Here is a 21276-nt window from a genome sequence, read left to right as displayed (position 1 = left end):
GACATTGAGCAACCCAGGAGAAAGAGTAGACATCTCAACTGATCAAATTTCTGAAAGCCAAAGAGAAGGGAAGAATCAAGAAATATACGCCATCAAAAAAGGATGTAGCTCCAGGAAAAATTCCTTTCTGAAATAAAGAATTTGGTATATTCTTCAAGGAAAAAATAATGTATAAAAATAGCCAAAATCATCGATATTTAAACTGTTCTTGTTGTTCCAAGAGTTTGAATATTAAGTTTTTCTAATGTTCCTTTGTTTTTTCTTTGTTGATTTGAGCTACTTCGTTTTTGAAGGGACAATATATTTGCAACTGGATGTGAGTGCGATGGGCAACCCTCTGGGCCCGATTTTGGTAGACTAAGTGATAGATGAGTTGGTGTCTTCAGTGTTGGCGGACTTGCCATTTGTTCTTCCCATCTTCTGGCTGTGGATGATTCGATTACAGCCGAAGGGGCAATCCGGGAGACTTGCTCAGGTATGAGACTTGCACCATCTCAAATATTACAATTAAAATTTCGCGCTACCGGTATCGTAAATAGCTTGCGACCTACTCGTAACAAGGCACAACTAGTGGCGGCTTCATTTTGGCCGCCATCAGAACAGGTCGGAAGTGAGAGATTGAAGGTGATTTTGAATATGGAGTGAGAAATTGAAATATTTTTGTTTGTTACACTGTCTGAAAAGTTTAATAGGTGCGTAGTGTTCTTCAGTTCTATTGCTTTCATTGATTTATATTCTTTTATCAACAGTACGCCTTTTTAATAATACAGTAGAACTCCAATTATCCGAACTCCGACTATCCGAATCGCCGATTATCCGAATCACAAATGCGCGTCAAGTCTTGACTTGACTTGTCTTAACTTGCCGTTGTGCCTACACTGACTTCCCCCCGCGTGTGTAGGCACAACGGCAAGTTAAGACAAGTTCCGGCGCATTGTAGTCACGGCGCACCTGTCATTGTTTGTTTTGATTAGCCAGTGTGCTATTGACCTTGCTCGAGGACGCTATGTACTCTTTCGCTACGGCTTACTTTTGTTTGTGCGTGTACAATACTGCATTGTTTTTATACCATGGCTTCGAAAAGAAAACGTGTTGTGCTATCGTTAGCGGACAAACTGAAAATTATAGAGCAACTCGATAAAGGTGTAACGGGTAAGAAGTTGTCTGAGATTTATGGTGTTGGACAAGCAACAATTTCTGACATTAAAAACAGTAAGTCAACACTTTTAAACTTTGTTTCGGTGCTTGAAAATGAAGATGGAAGTTCCTCCAGGAAAACAATGAAGACAGCAACCAACAAAAATTTGGAAGATGCCGTGTTTAAATGGTTTTTGCAGCAACGTTCTATGGGAAATCCGATTTCAGGTCCAATCCTTTGTGAAAAAGCCAAAATCTTAGCAGAAAAGCTTGGTTATTCATCTTTTGAGGCTAGTAACGGCTGGCTAAGGAATTTTAAATTCAGGCATGGTGTACGCGAGTTAGATTTGGCTGGTGAGAAGCTTTCAGCAGACTCTGCAGCTGCTGAAAATTTTATTGAAAAATTTAAAACTGCATCAGAATCCTATGATCCGGAGTTCGTTTATAATGCCGATGAAACTGGCCTTGTTTGGAAAGCATTACCAAAATCCAGTTTGGCTTCTAAAAGGGAATCTAGTGCCTCTGGACATAAGGTCAGTAAAGAACGTGTTACAGTGCTTAACTGTGCCAACTCCACTGGAAATCATAAACTGCCACTTCTTTTGATAGGAAAATCAAGAAATCCAAGAGCATTTAAAAACGTAAAAAAACTTCCACCACTGCAGCTTTGTTTACCGAATGGTATGATGAAGTGTTTATTCCTGAAGTGAAAAAGCACCAAAAATCGGTAGGAAAAGAAGGCAGTAAGGTGCTTTTAATTGTTGATAACGCACCCACTCATCCTACAGCAGAACTGTTGGAAAGAGAGAATGGGCAGTTTAAAACGACGTTTTTGCCTCCCAATGTTACAAGTTTGCTGCAACCCATGGACCAGTCTGTTATTGAAACAATGAAGCGCCATTACAGAAGGCAACTGCTGAGAAAACTGCTGATCGAAGGTGCTGAAGATGAAGAATTGGTTTTGGAAAATCATAGCAAAATAAATTTAAAGGACTGCTGTTACATGGTAGCGGAAGCTTGGAGTTTGGTTACGGCAGTGACGTGCGTGGAATAAACTGAAAGGCCTATCGTCTGAGAAGAACAAAAAAAAAGAATCTGAAGAAAATGAGAAACAAGAATATGGAGAGGATGATGATGATGAAGATGCGTTGTCACTAGAGGAAATAAGAAAAATGATTGTAAAAATTCCTGGTTGTACAGAAGTAAGTGCTGAAGATGTAGGAGAGTGGATGGCTTGTGACACGTCTGACCCTAGTTTTCAAATTCTCAATGACGATGAAATTGTTGTAAGTGTGAGAGAAGATGTTGAAGTGGAAGAAGAACTTTCTGCTGATGTTGAAGTAGACGCTGGACCATCAGCTAGTGAAGCATTTGCCGGCCTCGAGACTGCTTTGAAGTGGATGGAGCGTCAGCCCGAGTGTGACCACTTGCAACTGCTCACCGTCAAGCGAATGCGTGACCTGGCTGCCCGAAAACGGTTGAAGACCGCAAAACAGCTTACATTGACGGAGATGTTTAAAAAACAATGATTTTTATTTCTAAACTTGTACATAAGTACATTTTATTTATATTTAAAACATGTGAAAATTTCATGTTTCTTTCATTTAATTCAATAAAAAAATAGTGCAATATCAAAACGTAGCTTTTATTCTCTCCAATGGCAATTTTTTTAAAAAAAATCCGATTATCCGAATATTTGATTATCCGAATGGGTCCCGGTCCCCATTAATTCGGATAATTACTGTAGATAGTTGCAAGTCTCAAGAAGAAGAAGAAGTCTCAAAAAAAAAGGAGTGCGGGAGAAGTGACCGTTATGGTATTGGGTAAAAGCCTGGATAACCTTCCACTAAATAACTCAATGAATAAGGTATGCGGGCAGTGACACAGATAAGCCAGGTTTAGACCTATTCACATGTTGATGTTCACTACAAATGCAATTTCTTGCATGAATAGAATAAAAGGGAGTGCGGGAGAAGTGACCGTTATGGTATTGCGTAAAAGCCTGGATAACCTTCCACTAAATAACTCAATGAATAAGGTATGCGGGCAGTGACACAGATAAGCCAGGTTTAGACCTATTCACATGTTGATGTTCACTACAAATGCAATTTCTTGCATGAATAGAATAAAAGGGAGTGCGGGAGAAGTGACCGTTATGGTATTGCGTAAAAGCCTGGATAACCTTCCACTAAATAACTCAATGAATAAGGTATGCGGGCAGTGACACAGATAAGCCAGGTTTAGACCTATTCACTACAAATGCAATTTCTTGCATGAATAGAATAAAAGGGAGTGCGGGAGAAGTGACCGTTATGGTATTGCGTAAAAGCCTGGATAACCTTCCACTAAATAACTCAATGAATAAGGTATGCGGGCAGTGACACAGATAAGCCAGGTTTAGACCTATTCACATGTTGATGTTCACTACAAATGCAATTTCTTGCATGAATAGAATAAAAGGGAGTGCGGGAGAAGTGACCGTTATGGTATTGCGTAAAAGCCTGGATAACCTTCCACTAAATAACTCAATGAATAAGGTATGCGGGCAGTGACACAGATAAGCCAGGTTTAGACCTATTCACATGTTGATGTTCACTACAAATGCAATTTCTTGCATGAATAGAAAAAAAGGAAGTGCGGGAGAAGTGACCGTTATGGTATTGCGTAAAAGCCTGGATAACCTTCCACTAAATAACTCAATGAATAAGGTATGCGGGCAGTGACACAGATAAGCCAGGTTTAGACCTATTCACATGTTGATGTTCACTACAAATGCAATTTCTTGCATGAATAGAATAAAAGGAAGTGCGGGAGAAGTGACCGTTATGGTATTGCGTAAAAGCCTGGATAACCTTCCACTAAATAACTCAATGAATAAGGTATGCGGGCAGTGACACAGATAAGCCAGGTTTAGACCTATTCACATGTTGATGTTCACTAGAAATGCAATTTCTTGCATGAATAGAATAAAAGGGAGTGCGGGAGAAGTGACCGTTATGGTATTGCGTAAAAGCCTGGATAACCTTCCACTAAATAACTCAATGAATAAGGTATGCGGGCAGTGACACAGATAAGCCAGGTTTAGACCTATTCACATGTTGATGTTCACTAGAAATGCAATTTCTTGCATGAATAGAATAAAAGGGAGTGCGGGAGAAGTGACCGTTATGGTATTGCGTAAAAGCCTGGATAACCTTCCACTAAATAACTCAATGAATAAGGTATGCGGGCAGTGACACAGATAAGCCAGGTTTAGACCTATTCACATGTTGATGTTCACTACAAATGCAATTTCTTGCATGAATAGAATAAAAGGAAGTGCGGGAGAAGTGACCGTTATGGTATTGCGTAAAAGCCTGGATAACCTTCCACTAAATAACTCAATGAATAAGGTATGCGGGCAGTGACACAGATAAGCCAGGTTTAGACCTATTCACATGTTGATGTTCACTACAAATGCAATTTCTTGCATGAATAGAATAAAAGGGAGTGCGGGAGAAGTGACCGTTATGGTATTGCGTAAAAGCCTGGATAACCTTCCACTAAATAACTCAATGAATAAGGTATGCGGGCAGTGACACAGATAAGCCAGGTTTAGACCTATTCACATGTTGATGTTCACTACAAATGCAATTTCTGGCATGAATAGAATAAAAGGGAGTGCGGGAGAAGTGACCGTTATGGTATTGCGTAAAAGCCTGGATAACCTTCCACTAAATAACTCAATGAATAAGGTATGCGGGCAGTGACACAGATAAGCCAGGTTTAGACCTATTCACATGTTGATGTTCACTACAAATGCAATTTCTTGCATGAATAGAATAAAAGGGAGTGCGGGAGAAGTGACCGTTATGGTATTGCGTAAAAGCCTGGATAACCTTCCACTAAATAACTCAATGAATAAGGTATGCGGGCAGTGACACAGATAAGCCAGGTTTAGACCTATTCACATGTTGATGTTCACTACAAATGCAATTTCTTGCATGAATAGAATAAAAGGAAGTGCGGGAGAAGTGACCGTTATGGTATTGCGTAAAAGCCTGGATAACCTTCCACTAAATAACTCAATGAATAAGGTATGCGGGCAGTGACACAGATAAGCCAGGTTTAGACCTATTCACATGTTGATGTTCACTACAAATGCAATTTCTTGCATGAATAGAATAAAAGGGAGTGCGGGAGAAGTGACCGTTATGGTATTGCGTAAAAGCCTAGATAACCTTCCACTAAATAACTCAATGAATAAGGTATGCGGGCAGTGACACAGATAAGCCAGGTTTAGACCTATTCACATGTTGATGTTCACTACAAATGCAATTTCTTGCATGAATAGAATAAAAGGGAGTGCGGGAGAAGTGACCGTTATGGTATTGCGTAAAAGCCTGGATAACCTTCCACTAAATAACTCAAAGAATAAGGTATGCGGGCAGTGACACAGATAAGCCAGGTTTAGACCTATTCACATGTTGATGTTCACTACAAATGCAATTTCTTGCATGAATAGAATAAAAGGGAGTGCGGGAGAAGTGACCGTTATGGTATTGCGTAAAAGCCTGGATAACCTTCCACTAAATAACTCAATGAATAAGGTATGCGGGTAGTGACACAGATAAGCCAGGTTTAGACCTATTCACATGTTGATGTTCACTACAAATGCAATTTCTTGCATGAATAGAATAAAAGGGAGTGCGGGAGAAGTGACCGTTATGGTATTGCGTAAAAGCCTGGATAACCTTCCACTAAATAACTCAATGAATAAGGTATGCGGGCAGTGACACAGATAAGCCAGGTTTAGACCTATTCACATGTTGATGTTCACTACAAATGCAATTTCTTGCATGAATAGAATAAAAGGGAGTGCGGGAGAAGTGACCGTTATGGTATTGCGTAAAAGCCTGGATAACCTTCCACTAAATAACTCAATGAATAAGGTATGCGGGCAGTGACACAGATAAGCCAGGTTTAGACCTATTCACATGTTGATGTTCACTACAAATGCAATTTCTTGCATGAATAGAATAAAAGGGAGTGCGGGAGAAGTGACCGTTATGGTATTGCGTAAAAGCCTGGATAACCTTCCACTAAATAACTCAATGAATAAGGTATGCGGGCAGTGACACAGATAAGCCAGGTTTAGACCTATTCACATGTTGATGTTCACTACAAATGCAATTTCTTGCATGAATAGAATAAAAGGGAGTGCGGGAGAAGTGACCGTTATGGTATTGCGTAAAAGCCTGGATAACCTTCCACTAAATAACTCAATGAATAAGGTATGCGGGCAGTGACACAGATAAGCCAGGTTTAGACCTATTCACATGTTGATGTTCACTACAAATGCAATTTCTTGCATGAATAGAATAAAAGGGAGTGCGGGAGAATTGACCGTTATGGTATTGCGTAAAAGCCTGGATAACCTTCCACTAAATAACTCAATGAATAAGGTATGCGGGTAGTGACACAGATAAGCCAGGTTTAGACCTATTCACATGTTGATGTTCACTACAAATGCAATTTCTTGCATGAATAGAATAAAAGGGAGTGCGGGAGAAGTGACCGTTATGGTATTGCGTAAAAGCCTGGATAACCTTCCACTAAATAACTCAATGAATAAGGTATGCGGGCAGTGACACAGATAAGCCAGGTTTAGACCTATTCACATGTTGATGTTCACTACAAATGCAATTTCTTGCATGAATAGAATAAAAGGGAGTGCGGGAGAAGTGACCGTTATGGTATTGCGTAAAAGCCTGGATAACCTTCCACTAAATAACTCAATGAATAAGGTATGCGGGCAGTGACACAGATAAGCCAGGTTTAGACCTATTCACATGTTGATGTTCACTACAAATGCAATTTCTTGCATGCATAGAATAAAAGGAAGTGCGGGAGAAGTGACCGTTATGGTATTGCGTAAAAGCCTGGATAACCTTCCACTAAATAACTCAATGAATAAGGTATGCGGGCAGTGACACAGATAAGCCAGGTTTAGACCTATTCACATGTTGATGTTCACTACAAATGCAATTTCTTGCATGAATAGAATAAAAGGAAGTGCGGGAGAAGTGACCGTTATGGTATTGCGTAAAAGCCTGGATAACCTTCCACTAAATAACTCAATGAATAAGGTATGCGGGCAGTGACACAGATAAGCCAGGTTTAGACCTATTCACATGTTGATGTTCACTACAAATGCAATTTCTTGCATGAATAGAATAAAAGGAAGTGCGGGAGAAGTGACCGTTATGGTATTGCGTAAAAGCCTGGATAACCTTCCACTAAATAACTCAATGAATAAGGTATGCGGGCAGTGACACAGATAAGCCAGGTTTAGACCTATTCACATGTTGATGTTCACTACAAATGCAATTTCTTGCATGAATAGAATAAAAGGAAGTGCGGGAGAAGTGACCGTTATGGTATTGCGTAAAAGCCTGGATAACCTTCCACTAAATAACTCAATGAATAAGGTATGCGGGCAGTGACACAGATAAGCCAGGTTTAGACCTATTCACATGTTGATGTTCACTAGAAATGCAATTTCTTGCATGAATAGAATAAAAGGGAGTGCGGGAGAAGTGACCGTTATGGTATTGCGTAAAAGCCTGGATAACCTTCCACTAAATAACTCAATGAATAAGGTATGCGGGCAGTGACACAGATAAGCCAGGTTTAGACCTATTCACATGTTGATGTTCACTAGAAATGCAATTTCTTGCATGAATAGAATAAAAGGGAGTGCGGGAGAAGTGACCGTTATGGTATTGCGTAAAAGCCTGGATAACCTTCCACTAAATAACTCAATAAATAAGGTATGCGGGCGGTGACACAGATAAGCCAGGTTTAGACCTATTCACATGTTGATGTTCACTACAAATGCAATTTCTTGCCTCGAAGAACTCATAAAATATAGTGCGAACCTCAATGGAAGGGCGGAAGAAGGATCAACATCAACACAATATTTGCTGAATTGTTATGAATGTGAAATACCAAAAATTATGGATCTTCTCGAGTTTGATGTTAAATGTGTTAACATATACGGAAATAACTGCTTTCACAGCATACTTTTGAATAGCTTCATTAAACTCGAATTCACAAGATAACGTTTGTTTCCACATAAAATAAACATCATCCGATACCCGACCCGAACTATAGACGCTGAGCAATTTTTAGAATGAGACATCTGGTGGTGACTTTCGGCAAAACTATCGGAGATTTCATAGCGTTAAGGTTAAGTTCCGTATTATTTCTAGCGGTTTTTGTAAATTTCAATCATTCATTCGAAAGAAATACAGGAAAAGGCCAAGCTTTGAAGGCATCTGGTCATCATTGAGTGAGGTGGTGAAATCACGTCTACATGAATGAGGCAGACTTCGGTGAATTTGCCTCCTTATAATGTGAAGATCACGGTGACTACCCACGGTCAGTATTATATTTTAATTGATAATAATTCCGTTTTCAGCTTGACAAAGAGAGAAATGTGAGCAATGCATCTTGCTCCTGTATTGCTGACATTTCGGATCATTGCAAGCACATATCTGCTACAGTGCTCTGCGTAAATGAGAAAGATTTATTGACAAAAACGAGTAGGCCTTGCAATTGGAAGCAACCATACGTTGCTAAAACAGCAAAGGCAAAATATATGAAGGGACAGAGAGAGAGAGAATTTACGGAATATTCGGTGCACCAAAGAGAGTGAACGTTTATCCTCCTGTTGAGGTGACTGAAGGAATGATTGCCTTTTCTACCCTTTTCATGCTGCAATACATGCTATGAGCTTCTTCAAGTACAAAGTGTTCTACCAGTATTACGCAGACACCGTGTGATTCTGTAGAAGTGTTCTGCAAGATTCAACAATAAGGTCTATTGGAGGAAGCAGAGAAGATTCAGAATTACAGCTCCAAGAGCCTATGCTTTATTCACTTATATGGGATCTGACTGGAACAGCGAGTACCAAAAGTATTTTATGAATATAAGTACAGGGCAAAATGGGCAAAATTGGCAAAATTCGATGGTGTTGAATGACAGCTCTGTAACCGTGAGAGCTAAGGAAAAATGGATGGCACGTTTCCGAACTCGATTTTCAAAAGATTGTTAATGGCCAAAACCTCATCCCTCTATCTTCTTTTGTTTTCAAGTTATAAGTGTAAACTCATTTTTCGGCTCTTCGTAGTAGTGCCTCTATATATTAAAGTCTCAGTGATATCGAAAAACAAATATTACATTCAATACTTTTTCAGGTAGAATGCAGTGGCGTAGTTAAAGATTTTCTCAGTCCGCCACAGATATAGTGGTAACTTTTATTTTTTTAAATATTAACCATGTTATTTTTACATACTACAGTCCCATATTTTTTCTGATTCAGAATATATAATATAAGTCGTATCTCTAATTGTTCTTCCAATAAAAAGCTCAAAAACTAGTTCGGTCAAGTTGGCAGTTCATTTTGATTGATAATATGATGGAATCCTTGAAGAAAATCTCTTCCTTTATACTTATATATTATTCTGGTAGAATATGTAATGCGAGGAGTACAACTAGTTTATTAAATATGTTTTAAGAAATGCAAGATTCGATTGACTTCGAGTCCAATGTTGCTATAGCATTGTATAGATCTTGAAAAACAAGCTGTTAATGAGTGTGAAGCAGAAGGTAATGCTAAATTCAGGTTTGATCATCCATCCAACATAAATTTATTGCTGGTTCTCCTAAAGAATTGATGGATGATCATGGTTTGATAGAAGTGAAATGTCGTATTAAAGTCAATGTGTAATATTGCTGTTTAGACATATGAATTTATCAAACATAAAAGATTTCACAGCCTTTATGACTTTAAAGATACGTTCGAAGTATTACCTCATCTTTGTCGAACGCAATAACAAAAGAGGAAGCTGGAAACTGTCTGCTAAATAGAAAAGGGTTATTTCAGTGGATTTATCTGAAAAATTAATTGCTCAGAAAACATGTATAAAATCTGAAATTCGGAAAATTCATTCCATGAAGTAACCTTCAGAATTACATTATAATTATAGCTTTAAATAGCCTTGCATCCAGTTTTCGGGACGTTATTTATTACTGCATATATTTTATTGAAAGGTAAACGGGGCAGAGTTCTTCCTGATCCCCCCCCCCTATGATCGTTCGCGATTGAGATGGAGGATACAAATTCACTTCTCCTTGTTCCAATGTGATCCCTGAGAATATAGGTGCAGTTACCGGCAGGTGAGCTTTTACCACCCCGAATGCTCTACTGAGCTTTCGCACCACCTAACGGCCGTTTTCAATAACCTAATCAAAACGGTGGATAGATAGATACTAGGGATAGACAAATCTGTCATTTTGTGCTTGTTTACGTTTCAATATTCTATCTGCAGATAGCGATTCTTACTGGCCCCAGCGATCTATCCCTTCCTCTGAAATGAGGACAGATAGACAACCAGAGATAGGAACTTTCATTATATATGCGCCTACCTGCGTTTCAAAGAAATTTGAAGTAAACCATCGATTGTAAAAAGTATCTCCGGTAGTTCAGTTTTTTGATTTGTCGAGTTCGAGCAGTAAGGGGTAGAGATAAGCGTTGGAAATGGCTATCAGAGTGCATTTCAGTGCATTTTTCTTGACAATTGAATTGTAATTAACTTTAAAAAATGGATTATTTGAGTAGCGACGACAGCGACATGGAATTATTAGAGATGGTTGATGAGAAGAAAGTGAATCGGAAGAGACCATAATACAAAAAGTTTATAAAGCACGAGTTGATTACATGATTATTTTGAATGATTACGAGTTCACATGTAGAATTCAACTGAGCAAAGGTGCTGTAAGTGAATTATTGGATTTAATTAATCCATATTTGAGGGCGCAATGTGGGAAAATTGAAACCGAAGAGTTGAAGGATTCGGTCAATCTTCTCCAACTCTCCTCTTTCAATTTATTGTTGGTAGCATTAATAGCCCTGTTGGTAATAACCACATCAGCTGCTACAAATTGTACCAAACGCATGGCCTCTTCTTAAGTCATTGGTTTTGATTTAGGCTGAAAAAATCATTGCCTTCAGAACTTGAAATTAATGAAAAATGAATATCGATAACAACGGCGCTTTTATTTGAAGGTACTTACGGTTGAGGAATTCATTTTCAAGTATTGCGTGTTTGAGAATCTCGATCAACAATTATTGTGATGTATTTATTGCCGTATGCACCTTTCATTGAACGACGTTTAAGCATAGAATCTCTATGGGAAAAAAAGACATTAAGGAATTAAGCTCGTTTAATGAAATGGTGCATACGGGTATACACGATTAACCTTCTATACATAATATTCAAATATTCACACTTTCTAACACACTCCAATATCTCAACCGCTAGAAATGAATTAATGATGTTAGGTCTTATATTAGTGTTCTGTGGTCTGAGCTGAATAGATTCCTATCTATCCTTGCCTTGAGATAGATAACGTGAAACCATAATTGTGAAATGCAAACCATAGATAGATAACTACAAGGATAGATAGGCAGACAAACTGGAGATAGCGATCTATCCCTTATCTTGGATAGGTTATTGAAAACGGCCGTAAATAGATAAGCTTTGGAGCTTTTGAGCTTTTTCACTTTTGTGAAATCGGGTAACTTTGAGCTTTCGGAGCTTTGGCTCCGGAGCTTTACCCTGCACCTCGCAGTCCGACCACCCGACTGCGTATAAACATTCCACCATTGCCGCAAACCGGCTGCGTATATGTCATCAACGCATTTTTAATGGTGAAAATGGATCCCATTGATTTCCCTGCTATCTATGGAAATCTGAGTGGGTGTTCTGGGCCTGGACGCTGCTTTTTGGACCACTGAACGGATATTTGATGTCAGGATGGAGCTCGGATATTTCGTGGACCTTCTGGAGCTCGAATTGTGAACTGGCGGAGGCGCCGGGTGAAAATTTAACAACTTTGGAATTGGTCGCAGAAAGCTAGTGTTTTTGGTGAATCCGGGAACATCGTTGGCGGCGGTATGCGGGCCACCCTCGACATGTCATAATTAGAGAGAAAGCTGTGTTTCGGGCACTACTTTGCAAGTGTACTTTTAACTTTTTATCTTCAGTCGAGGCGTGAGAGTTTCTCTATTCCGTCTGGCGACACTTGTTAAACTATGCCTTTCCCGTGTATCTGCGGTAAGTCGTATGCCACGCAGCGAAACCTCCGAGACCACCAAAGGAGGTTTTGCAGAGGACCCCCTACCGATAACGGCGGAGTCTGCCCGGTCTGTAGAAATGACTATGCCTCCTTCCAATCTATGAGGCAGCACATGCGTCAGGCACATCCGGACGAATATAACGCGGATCTTGTAGCAGAGGCTGAGGGGAAGTCTGGAAGAGCCCCGTGGACTGATAGGGAGTTAGAGGAGATGGCTCGATTCGAACTTGATTATGTGGGGCAGGACTCAAATTACAACTGCAACCGCTGAAAGAAATTTTTCGAAATTAAAACTGATGAAATATTATCAAAGGACTTAAGGACTTTCATGGGACAGGAACGGCTATCAGACATGTCGTTATTGTCAATAGAGGGAGAATAACTAAAAAACTGAAATCGTCAGCAGTTATGGCTGATTTGATGAATGAAGGACCCCGCACACTCACTTAGGAACAGCGGGTCCAGTGAATTTTTCACATTTTTACATATTATATTTATATCAACCTTAAGAACAATATATCAGATTTTCACGAGGGTCTTACATCCGGTTTGCTCTATAGGGCGTTCCTGAATTGCAGCTACGGAACAATGAATCTTTAAATTTTGATGATAATTCTTCTAATTTTCAGAATTTCATCATGATGCCTTGGGTTCTGAATAACAAGATATCACAGATATCCAAACACCGCCCACCACGTTGAGTTTCGTTATACAGGCTGTTCCACGAAGCTGTATAAGTAACTGAATGTAACTTTGTTAGTGACTTTGGGACCACCCGCAGTTTTTCAAAATATGATACCATGATGTATGTCCACCTCTGTAGGAAGTTTCATAAATGTACAAAGAACAGTTGCAAAATTAATCAGGTTTAAATTCGGATTTCATACAATTTTTCTTTAAAACTTATCTGTAGTTGAGATGACTGTCAATTATTTGATTTTATATGAATTCTGTGAGCTACTTAAACGGTCGGTTAGCTTTCCTTCTGTCAAGTAGTTTTCATTTATTTTTTTTTATCTTTGCTACGATTATTGGTATAAAGTTATAGAAAGTTGATGTGAAAAGACACCAACGAATGCGCGAAATAGATATGCATGTGTCCTATGTGATCATGAGTTTAAATTAAATAACCTCAGACGAATAGATAGAGAAGATGATGTCGATAAAATAAATCTGGCTGTTTTGAGGCGTGAAGTATTAGAATTACCGGTAGTTGAAGTAACCCAATTAACGAGATTGTGCATTAATTGTTTGAAAGAGTAAACTGAAGAAATCAACGACATTAATGATGATTCTACAGTACCAGTTAAATTAAATACTTTGCGTCAAACTCCAAGTCATGCTTCATTTGCAATGAAGACGGTGGTGATCTTTGCAGGTCAACACCGAAGTGCACAGTGAAAATTTTCATAGGACATGACATATATATTGGTGAGAATGCTAGAAACACCACATGAATGTGGATCTTTTTAACCTCTCCTTGTTGGTTCATATGATACACCAAGAAAAATATTAGAATGAACGGAATTCAAATCTCTACATTTCTACAAAAAAAATGCGCGAATGCCATGGAGAAGCTCTTAAATGCAGGTATCATGACGAGAAGAATTTTACTGATGAGGAATTCAAAACCCTTTGTCCAATTACAAAAGACGAATTTCTTGATTTGTTTAGACAGTGTTTGCCAGTTCCCGAAGATGAAACTAAATCAAGGCACATTTCTAAGAAATATCGTTGATAATTATTATTTCAAGTAATGAACTAAAACCTGAATGATTTGGCAAAAATATTTTAATTATATATACACGAGTGAAATTTTTCACGAAGGTCGACATACTTTTATGGTATAATATTTAAAAAAATATGCATCCTTAGAGTGCTCAAAGATACAACAACCTGGAATGATAATACTGTTTTTCTATATAAACAGATTTTGAGATAGTGAAATGAGGACATTAGTGACACCGAATTATGCCCATTCTGTACATTCCTGAATAGAAACACCTTTCGACCGACAATACCTTTCATAATAATTATACTGAATGAAAACCTATATTCCTTGACATCAACCTCAACTACAGATAAGTTTTAAAGAAAAATGTTATGAAATCCGAATTTAAACCTGACTAATTTTGCAACTGTTCTTTGTACATTAATGAAACTTCCTACAGAGGTGGACATTCCAGAGAATATTGTGCGGTTGGGCTGAAAGGCGTGGTTGGACTGAACGGAACTGAACGTGTAATATGAATAATCAACCGCTCAGGTCAGCTCTCATTTCTCGTATTTCAAACGTGAAGCGAAAAAATAAAATGGATTTGAAAAAACTGATCAGTTTGGTGCGTGAACACGATATTTTATATAACTTCAATAAAAGACAGTACAGAGACGCAAATGAACAAGAAAAAATTGGAGGCAGATTTGGATTGCATCTTTCAACTGTAGGAAGAGGGAGATGTCCAGATTGCATTTGAAACATTCTTCACAATTTACTGTACTGTAGAATGTCCGAGCCGATAACTATAAGAAATTGTTTCGAAGGAATCCCCAGTAGCCAAAAAACTGTAATGAAAGATTTTTCTCAATTTTGTCCAGCCAAAAATGCAGAAAGCCATGGAATTCCTTGAGAGACGGATACAGAAAAATAAGAGAAAACGGACGACAAAAAGTGGTCAGGCTGCAACACCTTTGAAAAGGTGGAACGTTGAAGGGGAAATGAATTTTTTGGATCCTTATATTCAGGATGGAAAGACGATTTCCTCAATAGAAATTCAGAAACTGAGGCCGACCCCGAAACAGAAGTCGACGACCTTTCCCAAAATGAAGAATTAATGACTCTGTTACCCCAAAAAGGAGAAGAAAAGAGAGAGCTTAAGCTTCTTCCATGGTTATGGATTATTTGCTAAAAAATTAACAAGAAGAAAAGGACGAAATCGATGCCTTTTTCCATGGATTGGCTCAGACTGAAAAATATGCCACCATCGTGCCATTATAAAAGCTCGAGTTGGCTCAGTGGAGAGATGGAAATCCAATCCATCATTAGTCCAAATCCACCAGTCATGGCAAGAACGAACGATGAACCAAGTTATTCAAATTCATTCACTCCCATAACTTCGCCTGATGCACAAAATATGAGTCAAAACTATTATGACTATAATTCTTATTCCACTAGTCGATAAGAATGACATGATTATTTTTTGAATTGATTTCATTATGTTTCTCCTATTTTTTATATATTCACAGTTTGCATTCATGTTTCATTTTCATAATATTTTTATGCATATTCTTGTTTTATTTTTATATTATTTGTACATATCCCTGGTGTGCTCCTGCAACCACAGACACCACAGTATGTACAGCTACAACTTCTCAGGAACTATCGATTCCTCAACATCTAGATGATGTCTTGGAGGAAGGAATAAATAGTAGAAAAAGGGAAATCAACAAGTTCAAATATTCAACCCATCCACTGGCCCCTTCCCAACCAAAAAATATTAGTTTTTTAATTCCACATATTATTTCTATTTTTGTAGAAAAAGATCAGTGGCTCTTAAGAGATTTTGTAGAATCAGACCTAGAAAGAGGAGAATGCGAATTTACCGAAGGAGACCAGGAGATCAATTAAAAAGAGATTAAAATAACAACAGACACTTATTGAAAAATTCAATTAAGTGTTAATCCAATAGAGGATAAACACATAAATCCCAGCACGATAGTGTGCGAGAAGAAAACCGACTAAGAGATGAACGGTTTATAGGCAAATGCTCGGAACCAAAATTCAAGAAGCAGTTAAGGGTTTTTAGTGGGTCTCGAGCTCAGAAGAGTGAGAAACCCCACACTTGTTCCCCCTCAGGAGAGGGTGGTTCGTCTGATTTGCAGATTTTCCCCCTGCTACCAAAAAAAAAATGCTCCTGAATATACTTCGGTCTTCTTCCCGCAGAAGTGCGAAAACTCGCTTATGAAGGTGCAGTAAAATTTTCTTCAGAAAATATACCCCCGTCATGGCACAAGAATCAAGAAGCTGGCCCTAACTGGCTTACTGGATTTATAAAGAGGCACCCCCTTTTATCGATAAGAACCCCACAAGCAACTAGTGCAGGACGTGCATCTGATTTTAATAAACATAATGTAAATGATTTTTTCTTCAAGCTCAGTGAAATTCTACAAAAACACAAAGTGGCACAATCAATAATCTGGAACCTAAACGAAACTGGAGTAACGACCGTCTTGAAACCAAAGAAGATAGTAGCCCAAAAAGGTATAAAACAGGTTGGTGCCATAGCGCGATAGTTTGGTTACTGTAGTGCTAGCAGCCAGTGCCGCAGGAAATACGATACCTCCAATGTTCGTGTTTCCACGTTTGAGATATAAAGATTTATTTTTACGGGATGGCCCTCCTGAGTCAGCTTGAGCTGGAAATAGCTCAGGATGGATGACTGCTACCGAATTCTCCACTCATATGGACCATTTCATCAAGTTTACCAAACCGACTCCAGAAGATCCGGATCTTCTTCACACCGGTGTTGCTCTTATAAGACAATCACTCCTCTTTGGCAAAATATAATTTCAAAGGCCAAATATTACGACGGACTCTGAAGAAAAGGAATCGAATTTAAAAATCAAAACTGCCGTTCGCAAATAACGGGATTTCCTTCTATTCAAAATGTGAAAACTTATAACACCATTCCATTTTCATGAAAACTGGATTGTGTTTGATTTGAATTATCATCAATAATAGGTTGGCAGGAAGACATCGCACTTGGCGATATGTCCACCCATTGCACTTGTTTATGTACACACTTTTGTAAATATTATTACAGCAATAAAGAGTTCATAATAATAATAATAATAATAATAATAAGAGAAGTGGGAAAGAAGTCTGAATTGAATCATCTATCGAATGCCAAAATGAAAAAGATTCGTTCTTGAAAAGAAATATTTCGACGAACGACAACTGGCGTCTTAATTTTGTGCTGACTTTCAAGCGCATCTCAAGTCAATATTTTACAAAACGCTTGAATCAGTTTAAAGTTCAAATATATTTTTTTTTTGTTTAATCATATTTATTTAAATGAAATACGAATTCTATTGCAGCTGCAAGAAAAAAAAGTTTCTGTTTATCAAAAAAAGAAAGATCAATGTGACACGTGTGCTGCGTATAATGTTGGCAACGTATCTCCTGAAGAGTGGAGTTTACACATAGGTAAAAAAGATAGGGCTCGTGATGAAAAAGAAATAGATAAAATTCATGCCCAAGAAAATATCTGCATTACTTTAACGATGGATCTTCAGGCTGTTGAAGTGAGTCCAAATGTAAATGCTAGCGCAATTTTTTTTTAAACCAAACTATACTGTTACAATTTTTCCGTATATAACTTGGAGTCTCATGAAGTAGTTTGTTAATGGTTCACGGAAGTCGATTCGGATCTTCAAGCTTCTACTTTCACTTCCATCATACTAGAGCATCTAGAAAAATAGTGCGTCAGTAGAAAGGTACCAATTGTGATATATTCAAACGGATGTACCTATCAAAATAGGAATAACATTCTTGCAAATGCTTTATGAAATTTTTTCATGAAACATGACGTAGAGATCTTTCAAAAATGTTAAGAGCGTGGGCACACACAAATGGAATGCGACAGTGTTCACGCTCTAATAGAACGAAAACTTAAAGGCAAAGATATACAGGGTGTTTCATCATAAACTGGACAAACTCATATGACGTGTAGAGAACATCGGGAGAATCATTTTTTTCTTATGAAATATTTCCCGTTTTCGAAGCATAAGGGAGATACACGGTGTTTAATGTCATTTTCGAGCGTTATTATATTGAGTGTGGTCGGTTATGTATAAGACTGGAAGTAATGTTTCTTGTCATATCGTAGTATTTTTGGATGCTTCATTCAGAAATGGTGTAGAGCACCGAAAAAAAATTACAAAATGGCGGAAAACCTGCAATGTTCGTGATTTTTTTTTTCGGTTGCCAAATTGATTTTCATTTCCTAAATTACCACAATTTTTGAAGGATATCTGTGAAAAAAATTTTTCAGAAATCGAACACAACTTTTTTTTTACATGTCTACAGCGAAAAAAAAATTTCACTCGAAATTGATGAAATTTTTCACGATTGTACTTACTTCCATACCTAACACGAATATCAAACGGTTTCGTTTTTACAGCCATTCAAATGTCCCGTTCGAATATCTGAAATAATAAAAAAACATGACACAGCTTGTGTTCTTAGGCCCATAATTTTTGAATTTGTATGTCGAAACATTCCAGATTGCAAAATGAATTAAAAAAAATCAGTGAAACTTCATTGAGAGTCGAACTCCCTACTCTGAGTTAAGTATTAATGTGAAATATGAGTCTGTTCTAAGGTTCTGAGTATACATATTAATTTTCGTTGCCGAGCAACAGTAGCTGATAGAATTTGACAGGGTATTTGAATTTTTCTGAATAATTCGAGTATATTGAAACGATTTGTATGCAAACGAAAATGAAATATTCACTTTTAGAAAAAAATGATATGGTTCAGGCTTATTATGAAGCGAATTCCTCAGGGAGAAAAGCAAGGGAAATTTACGCTCGCAGATTTCCAAGCCGAAACGTTCCTAATTTTAAAACTTTCCTAGAAACAGTGCGTAAATTACGTGAAGAAGGTATTCTTCACCGCAAGAAGAAGGAAACAATCCGAAATAACGAAGAACGTATCCTGGATTTAGTGAGTGAAAATCCGATGGTATCAACGAGAACTCTAACAAATCAACCGGTGTGAACTTAGCAGCCACTTTCCAGCAGCCACTTCAGATCTAGCGGCCGTTTGACCAGTGGCGTCGGGTACTTTTTTTTTCGCGTACTGTGCTTACTGAAATCGTTATTAGGTCTCGGAAATGAATGAATTCTTTCAAACCCAGTGTGTTTATTCATTAGAAGATGATAAATACTATTTGAAAGATTTTTTATTCCAAGAATGTTGAAGTGTCAGTACCAGCCTTAAAATGGATATTCGAAATATAATCGAAAATAGGTCTAAAAAATGAATAAAGGGTTTGAAATTCGGTGTATGTATTAACGAACCCTCAAGGAACGATATTCCAAGAGCTTTTTCATTTGCAGGCCTTGTAAGGGTGAATTTCACCCCCTCCTCTGGAAGTCCACAGAATAAATCGAAAATAGGTCTAGAAAATGAATAAAGGATTTGAAATTCGGTGTATGTATTTATAAACCCTCAAGGAACGATATTCCAAGAGCTTTTTCATTTGCAGGACTTGGAAGGGTGAATTTCACCCCCTCTCCTCAGAGTCCACAGAATAAATCGAAAATAGGTCTTAAAAATGAATAAATGGTTTGACATTCGGTGTATGTATTTATAAACCCTCAAGGAAGGATGGAAATTGACGAGGCAAAATTCGGGCGTCGTAAATACAATAGGGGTAGTCGACGGACAGTGGATTCTTGGAGGGATAGAAAGGGAAACTAAAAAAGTCTTCCTGGCACCTGTCGCTAACAGGAGCCAGGATACCTTATAAGAAATTATTAAGCAATGGATTCTCCCAGGAACCACGATTATGTCAGATTGTTGGAAGGCTTACGATTGTTTAAATCAGGAAGTCTGCCACCATATAACGGTAAATCACAGTTTAAATTTTGTAGATCCGGTCTCGGGAGCGCACTCTCAGAATGTAGAGAGAATGTGGAGGGATGTGAGATTTGGAAACAACGAAAAATAACATTCGAAAGGAGGTGAGAGAGAAATTAGATACGGATATAAATAAAATCAAAGAGAACGTAGACAAACAAAATGAAATCTTACAAAGAGTAATCATCAAAGAAAATTTTAGTACACCAGAAATCATGTATTCACATGATTCCAAATGGAACTTCAATGGAAAAATAAAAAGGCAACATCCTGTTCCATTTATTAGATATTTAGAAAATAAGGAGCGATCTTTCTCAACATTCAGAACGTTTAAAGAATATATAAGAAATTTATTATCTGAAGAGGCACTATTATGGTTCAATGATGAAGAATGAACATATATAAGAAATTGGAATTACACATGGAACAAAAAATGGCAGAATATCATCCAGAAAGTTTGTGTGAAATTGAAACAGAATGGAGAGAAAAACATAAAGAGGATGAAAAAACAAAAGTAGAGAAAATATATAAGATTCAAAAAAGAAGACATAGGGGAACAGTTAATGATATTTTTTAATCACAGTTCAGTTCACTTTTATCAAGATTTGGAATTCATTCATACAGTGAAAATTCATTCAGTTTGAAAAATTTGAAATGTTTATTCTCAAAATTTTCAATTTGGGAATAAATATTCTAATTTTGGGGATTTTGTTATGGTTTGAGTTTTCCCAAAATAATATTGTTTCGTTTAGTATGTTCAATGAGTATTAGGAACTAGAAGAAATTTCTGTTAAATTATATGAAATTTATTCATCATAGATGCTGGGTTAGGATGGCATGGAAACATAAAAAAAATAGAGACTTGTCAGTCAGAATAGTTTTCAGAAAAGTCACTTATTTTTAAACTTTTTAGGGTTTTCTCTGCCAATCTCTGAAACAAAATCAATTAAAAATGGAATCAACGATTTTGTTTCAGAGATTGGGAGTGAAAAGCCTAAAAAGTTTATGAAGAAATGCAGAATCCTCCCAGAATAAATTTCAATCGATATCACTTATTTTTAGTTGAGCATTGAATTTCTTTTCAAGTTGCGATTCCGTTGATTGTAATAACAAATTAATTTATAATATAAAATGAAGAGATAAAACGGATCGTTACAGTAAATTTAGGAAAACGGACGCTCTCAGCGCACACAATTTTTTCACACATTTCCCACTCCAATCTCCATTGAGCGGACAAGTATTTGGTGTAGGTATGTATGTAGGTATTTCTACATGTCCACTGATTCTGCATTCTCCGCTAAGCGGACGCGAAG

At 37.6% G+C, this 21276-nt stretch overlaps 1 protein-coding gene and 2 long non-coding RNA genes across 3 annotated transcripts; 2 read left to right on the top strand and 1 right to left on the bottom strand.

Annotated features, from left to right (window-relative positions):
- The first annotated feature begins 1070 nt into the window (after positions 1-1070).
- On the top strand, positions 1071-2191 carry LOC123306933 (jerky protein homolog-like). Its single transcript, XM_044889136.1, has 3 exons — positions 1071-1212; positions 1366-1818; positions 1869-2191. The coding sequence occupies exons 1-3, from the start codon at positions 1071-1073 to the stop codon at positions 2189-2191; spliced, it is 918 nt and encodes a 305-aa protein (XP_044745071.1).
- A 1045-nt stretch (positions 2192-3236) lies between these two features.
- Positions 3237-3922, bottom strand: LOC123306731. Its single transcript, XR_006536951.1, has 2 exons — positions 3883-3922; positions 3237-3383 (listed from the first exon to the last, which is right to left on the bottom strand). It is a non-coding gene; the product is annotated as an uncharacterized LOC123306731 (long non-coding RNA).
- Positions 3298-3654, top strand: LOC123306730. Its single transcript, XR_006536950.1, has 2 exons — positions 3298-3375; positions 3533-3654. It is a non-coding gene; the product is annotated as an uncharacterized LOC123306730 (long non-coding RNA).
- Positions 3923-21276: the final 17354 nt, after the last annotated feature.

Source organism: Coccinella septempunctata, chromosome 2, assembly GCF_907165205.1.
Source record: "Coccinella septempunctata chromosome 2, icCocSept1.1, whole genome shotgun sequence".
Taxonomy (NCBI): Eukaryota; Metazoa; Arthropoda; class Insecta; order Coleoptera; family Coccinellidae; genus Coccinella; species Coccinella septempunctata.
This window is presented reverse-complemented; position numbering and strand designations above follow the sequence as displayed.

Bases quoted from the DNA above. Each gene is read 5' to 3' on its own strand.
- LOC123306933 (XM_044889136.1), top strand. From the start codon at position 1,071: ATGGCTTCGAAAAGAAAACGTGTTGTGCTATCGTTAGCGGACAAACTG. The intron at 1,213-1,365 runs GTAAGTCAACAC...ATCCGATTTCAG, and splicing joins AATTTCTGACATTAAAAACA to GTCCAATCCTTTGTGAAAAA. The intron at 1,819-1,868 runs GTATGATGAAGT...AAAAATCGGTAG, and splicing joins GCAGCTTTGTTTACCGAATG to GAAAAGAAGGCAGTAAGGTG.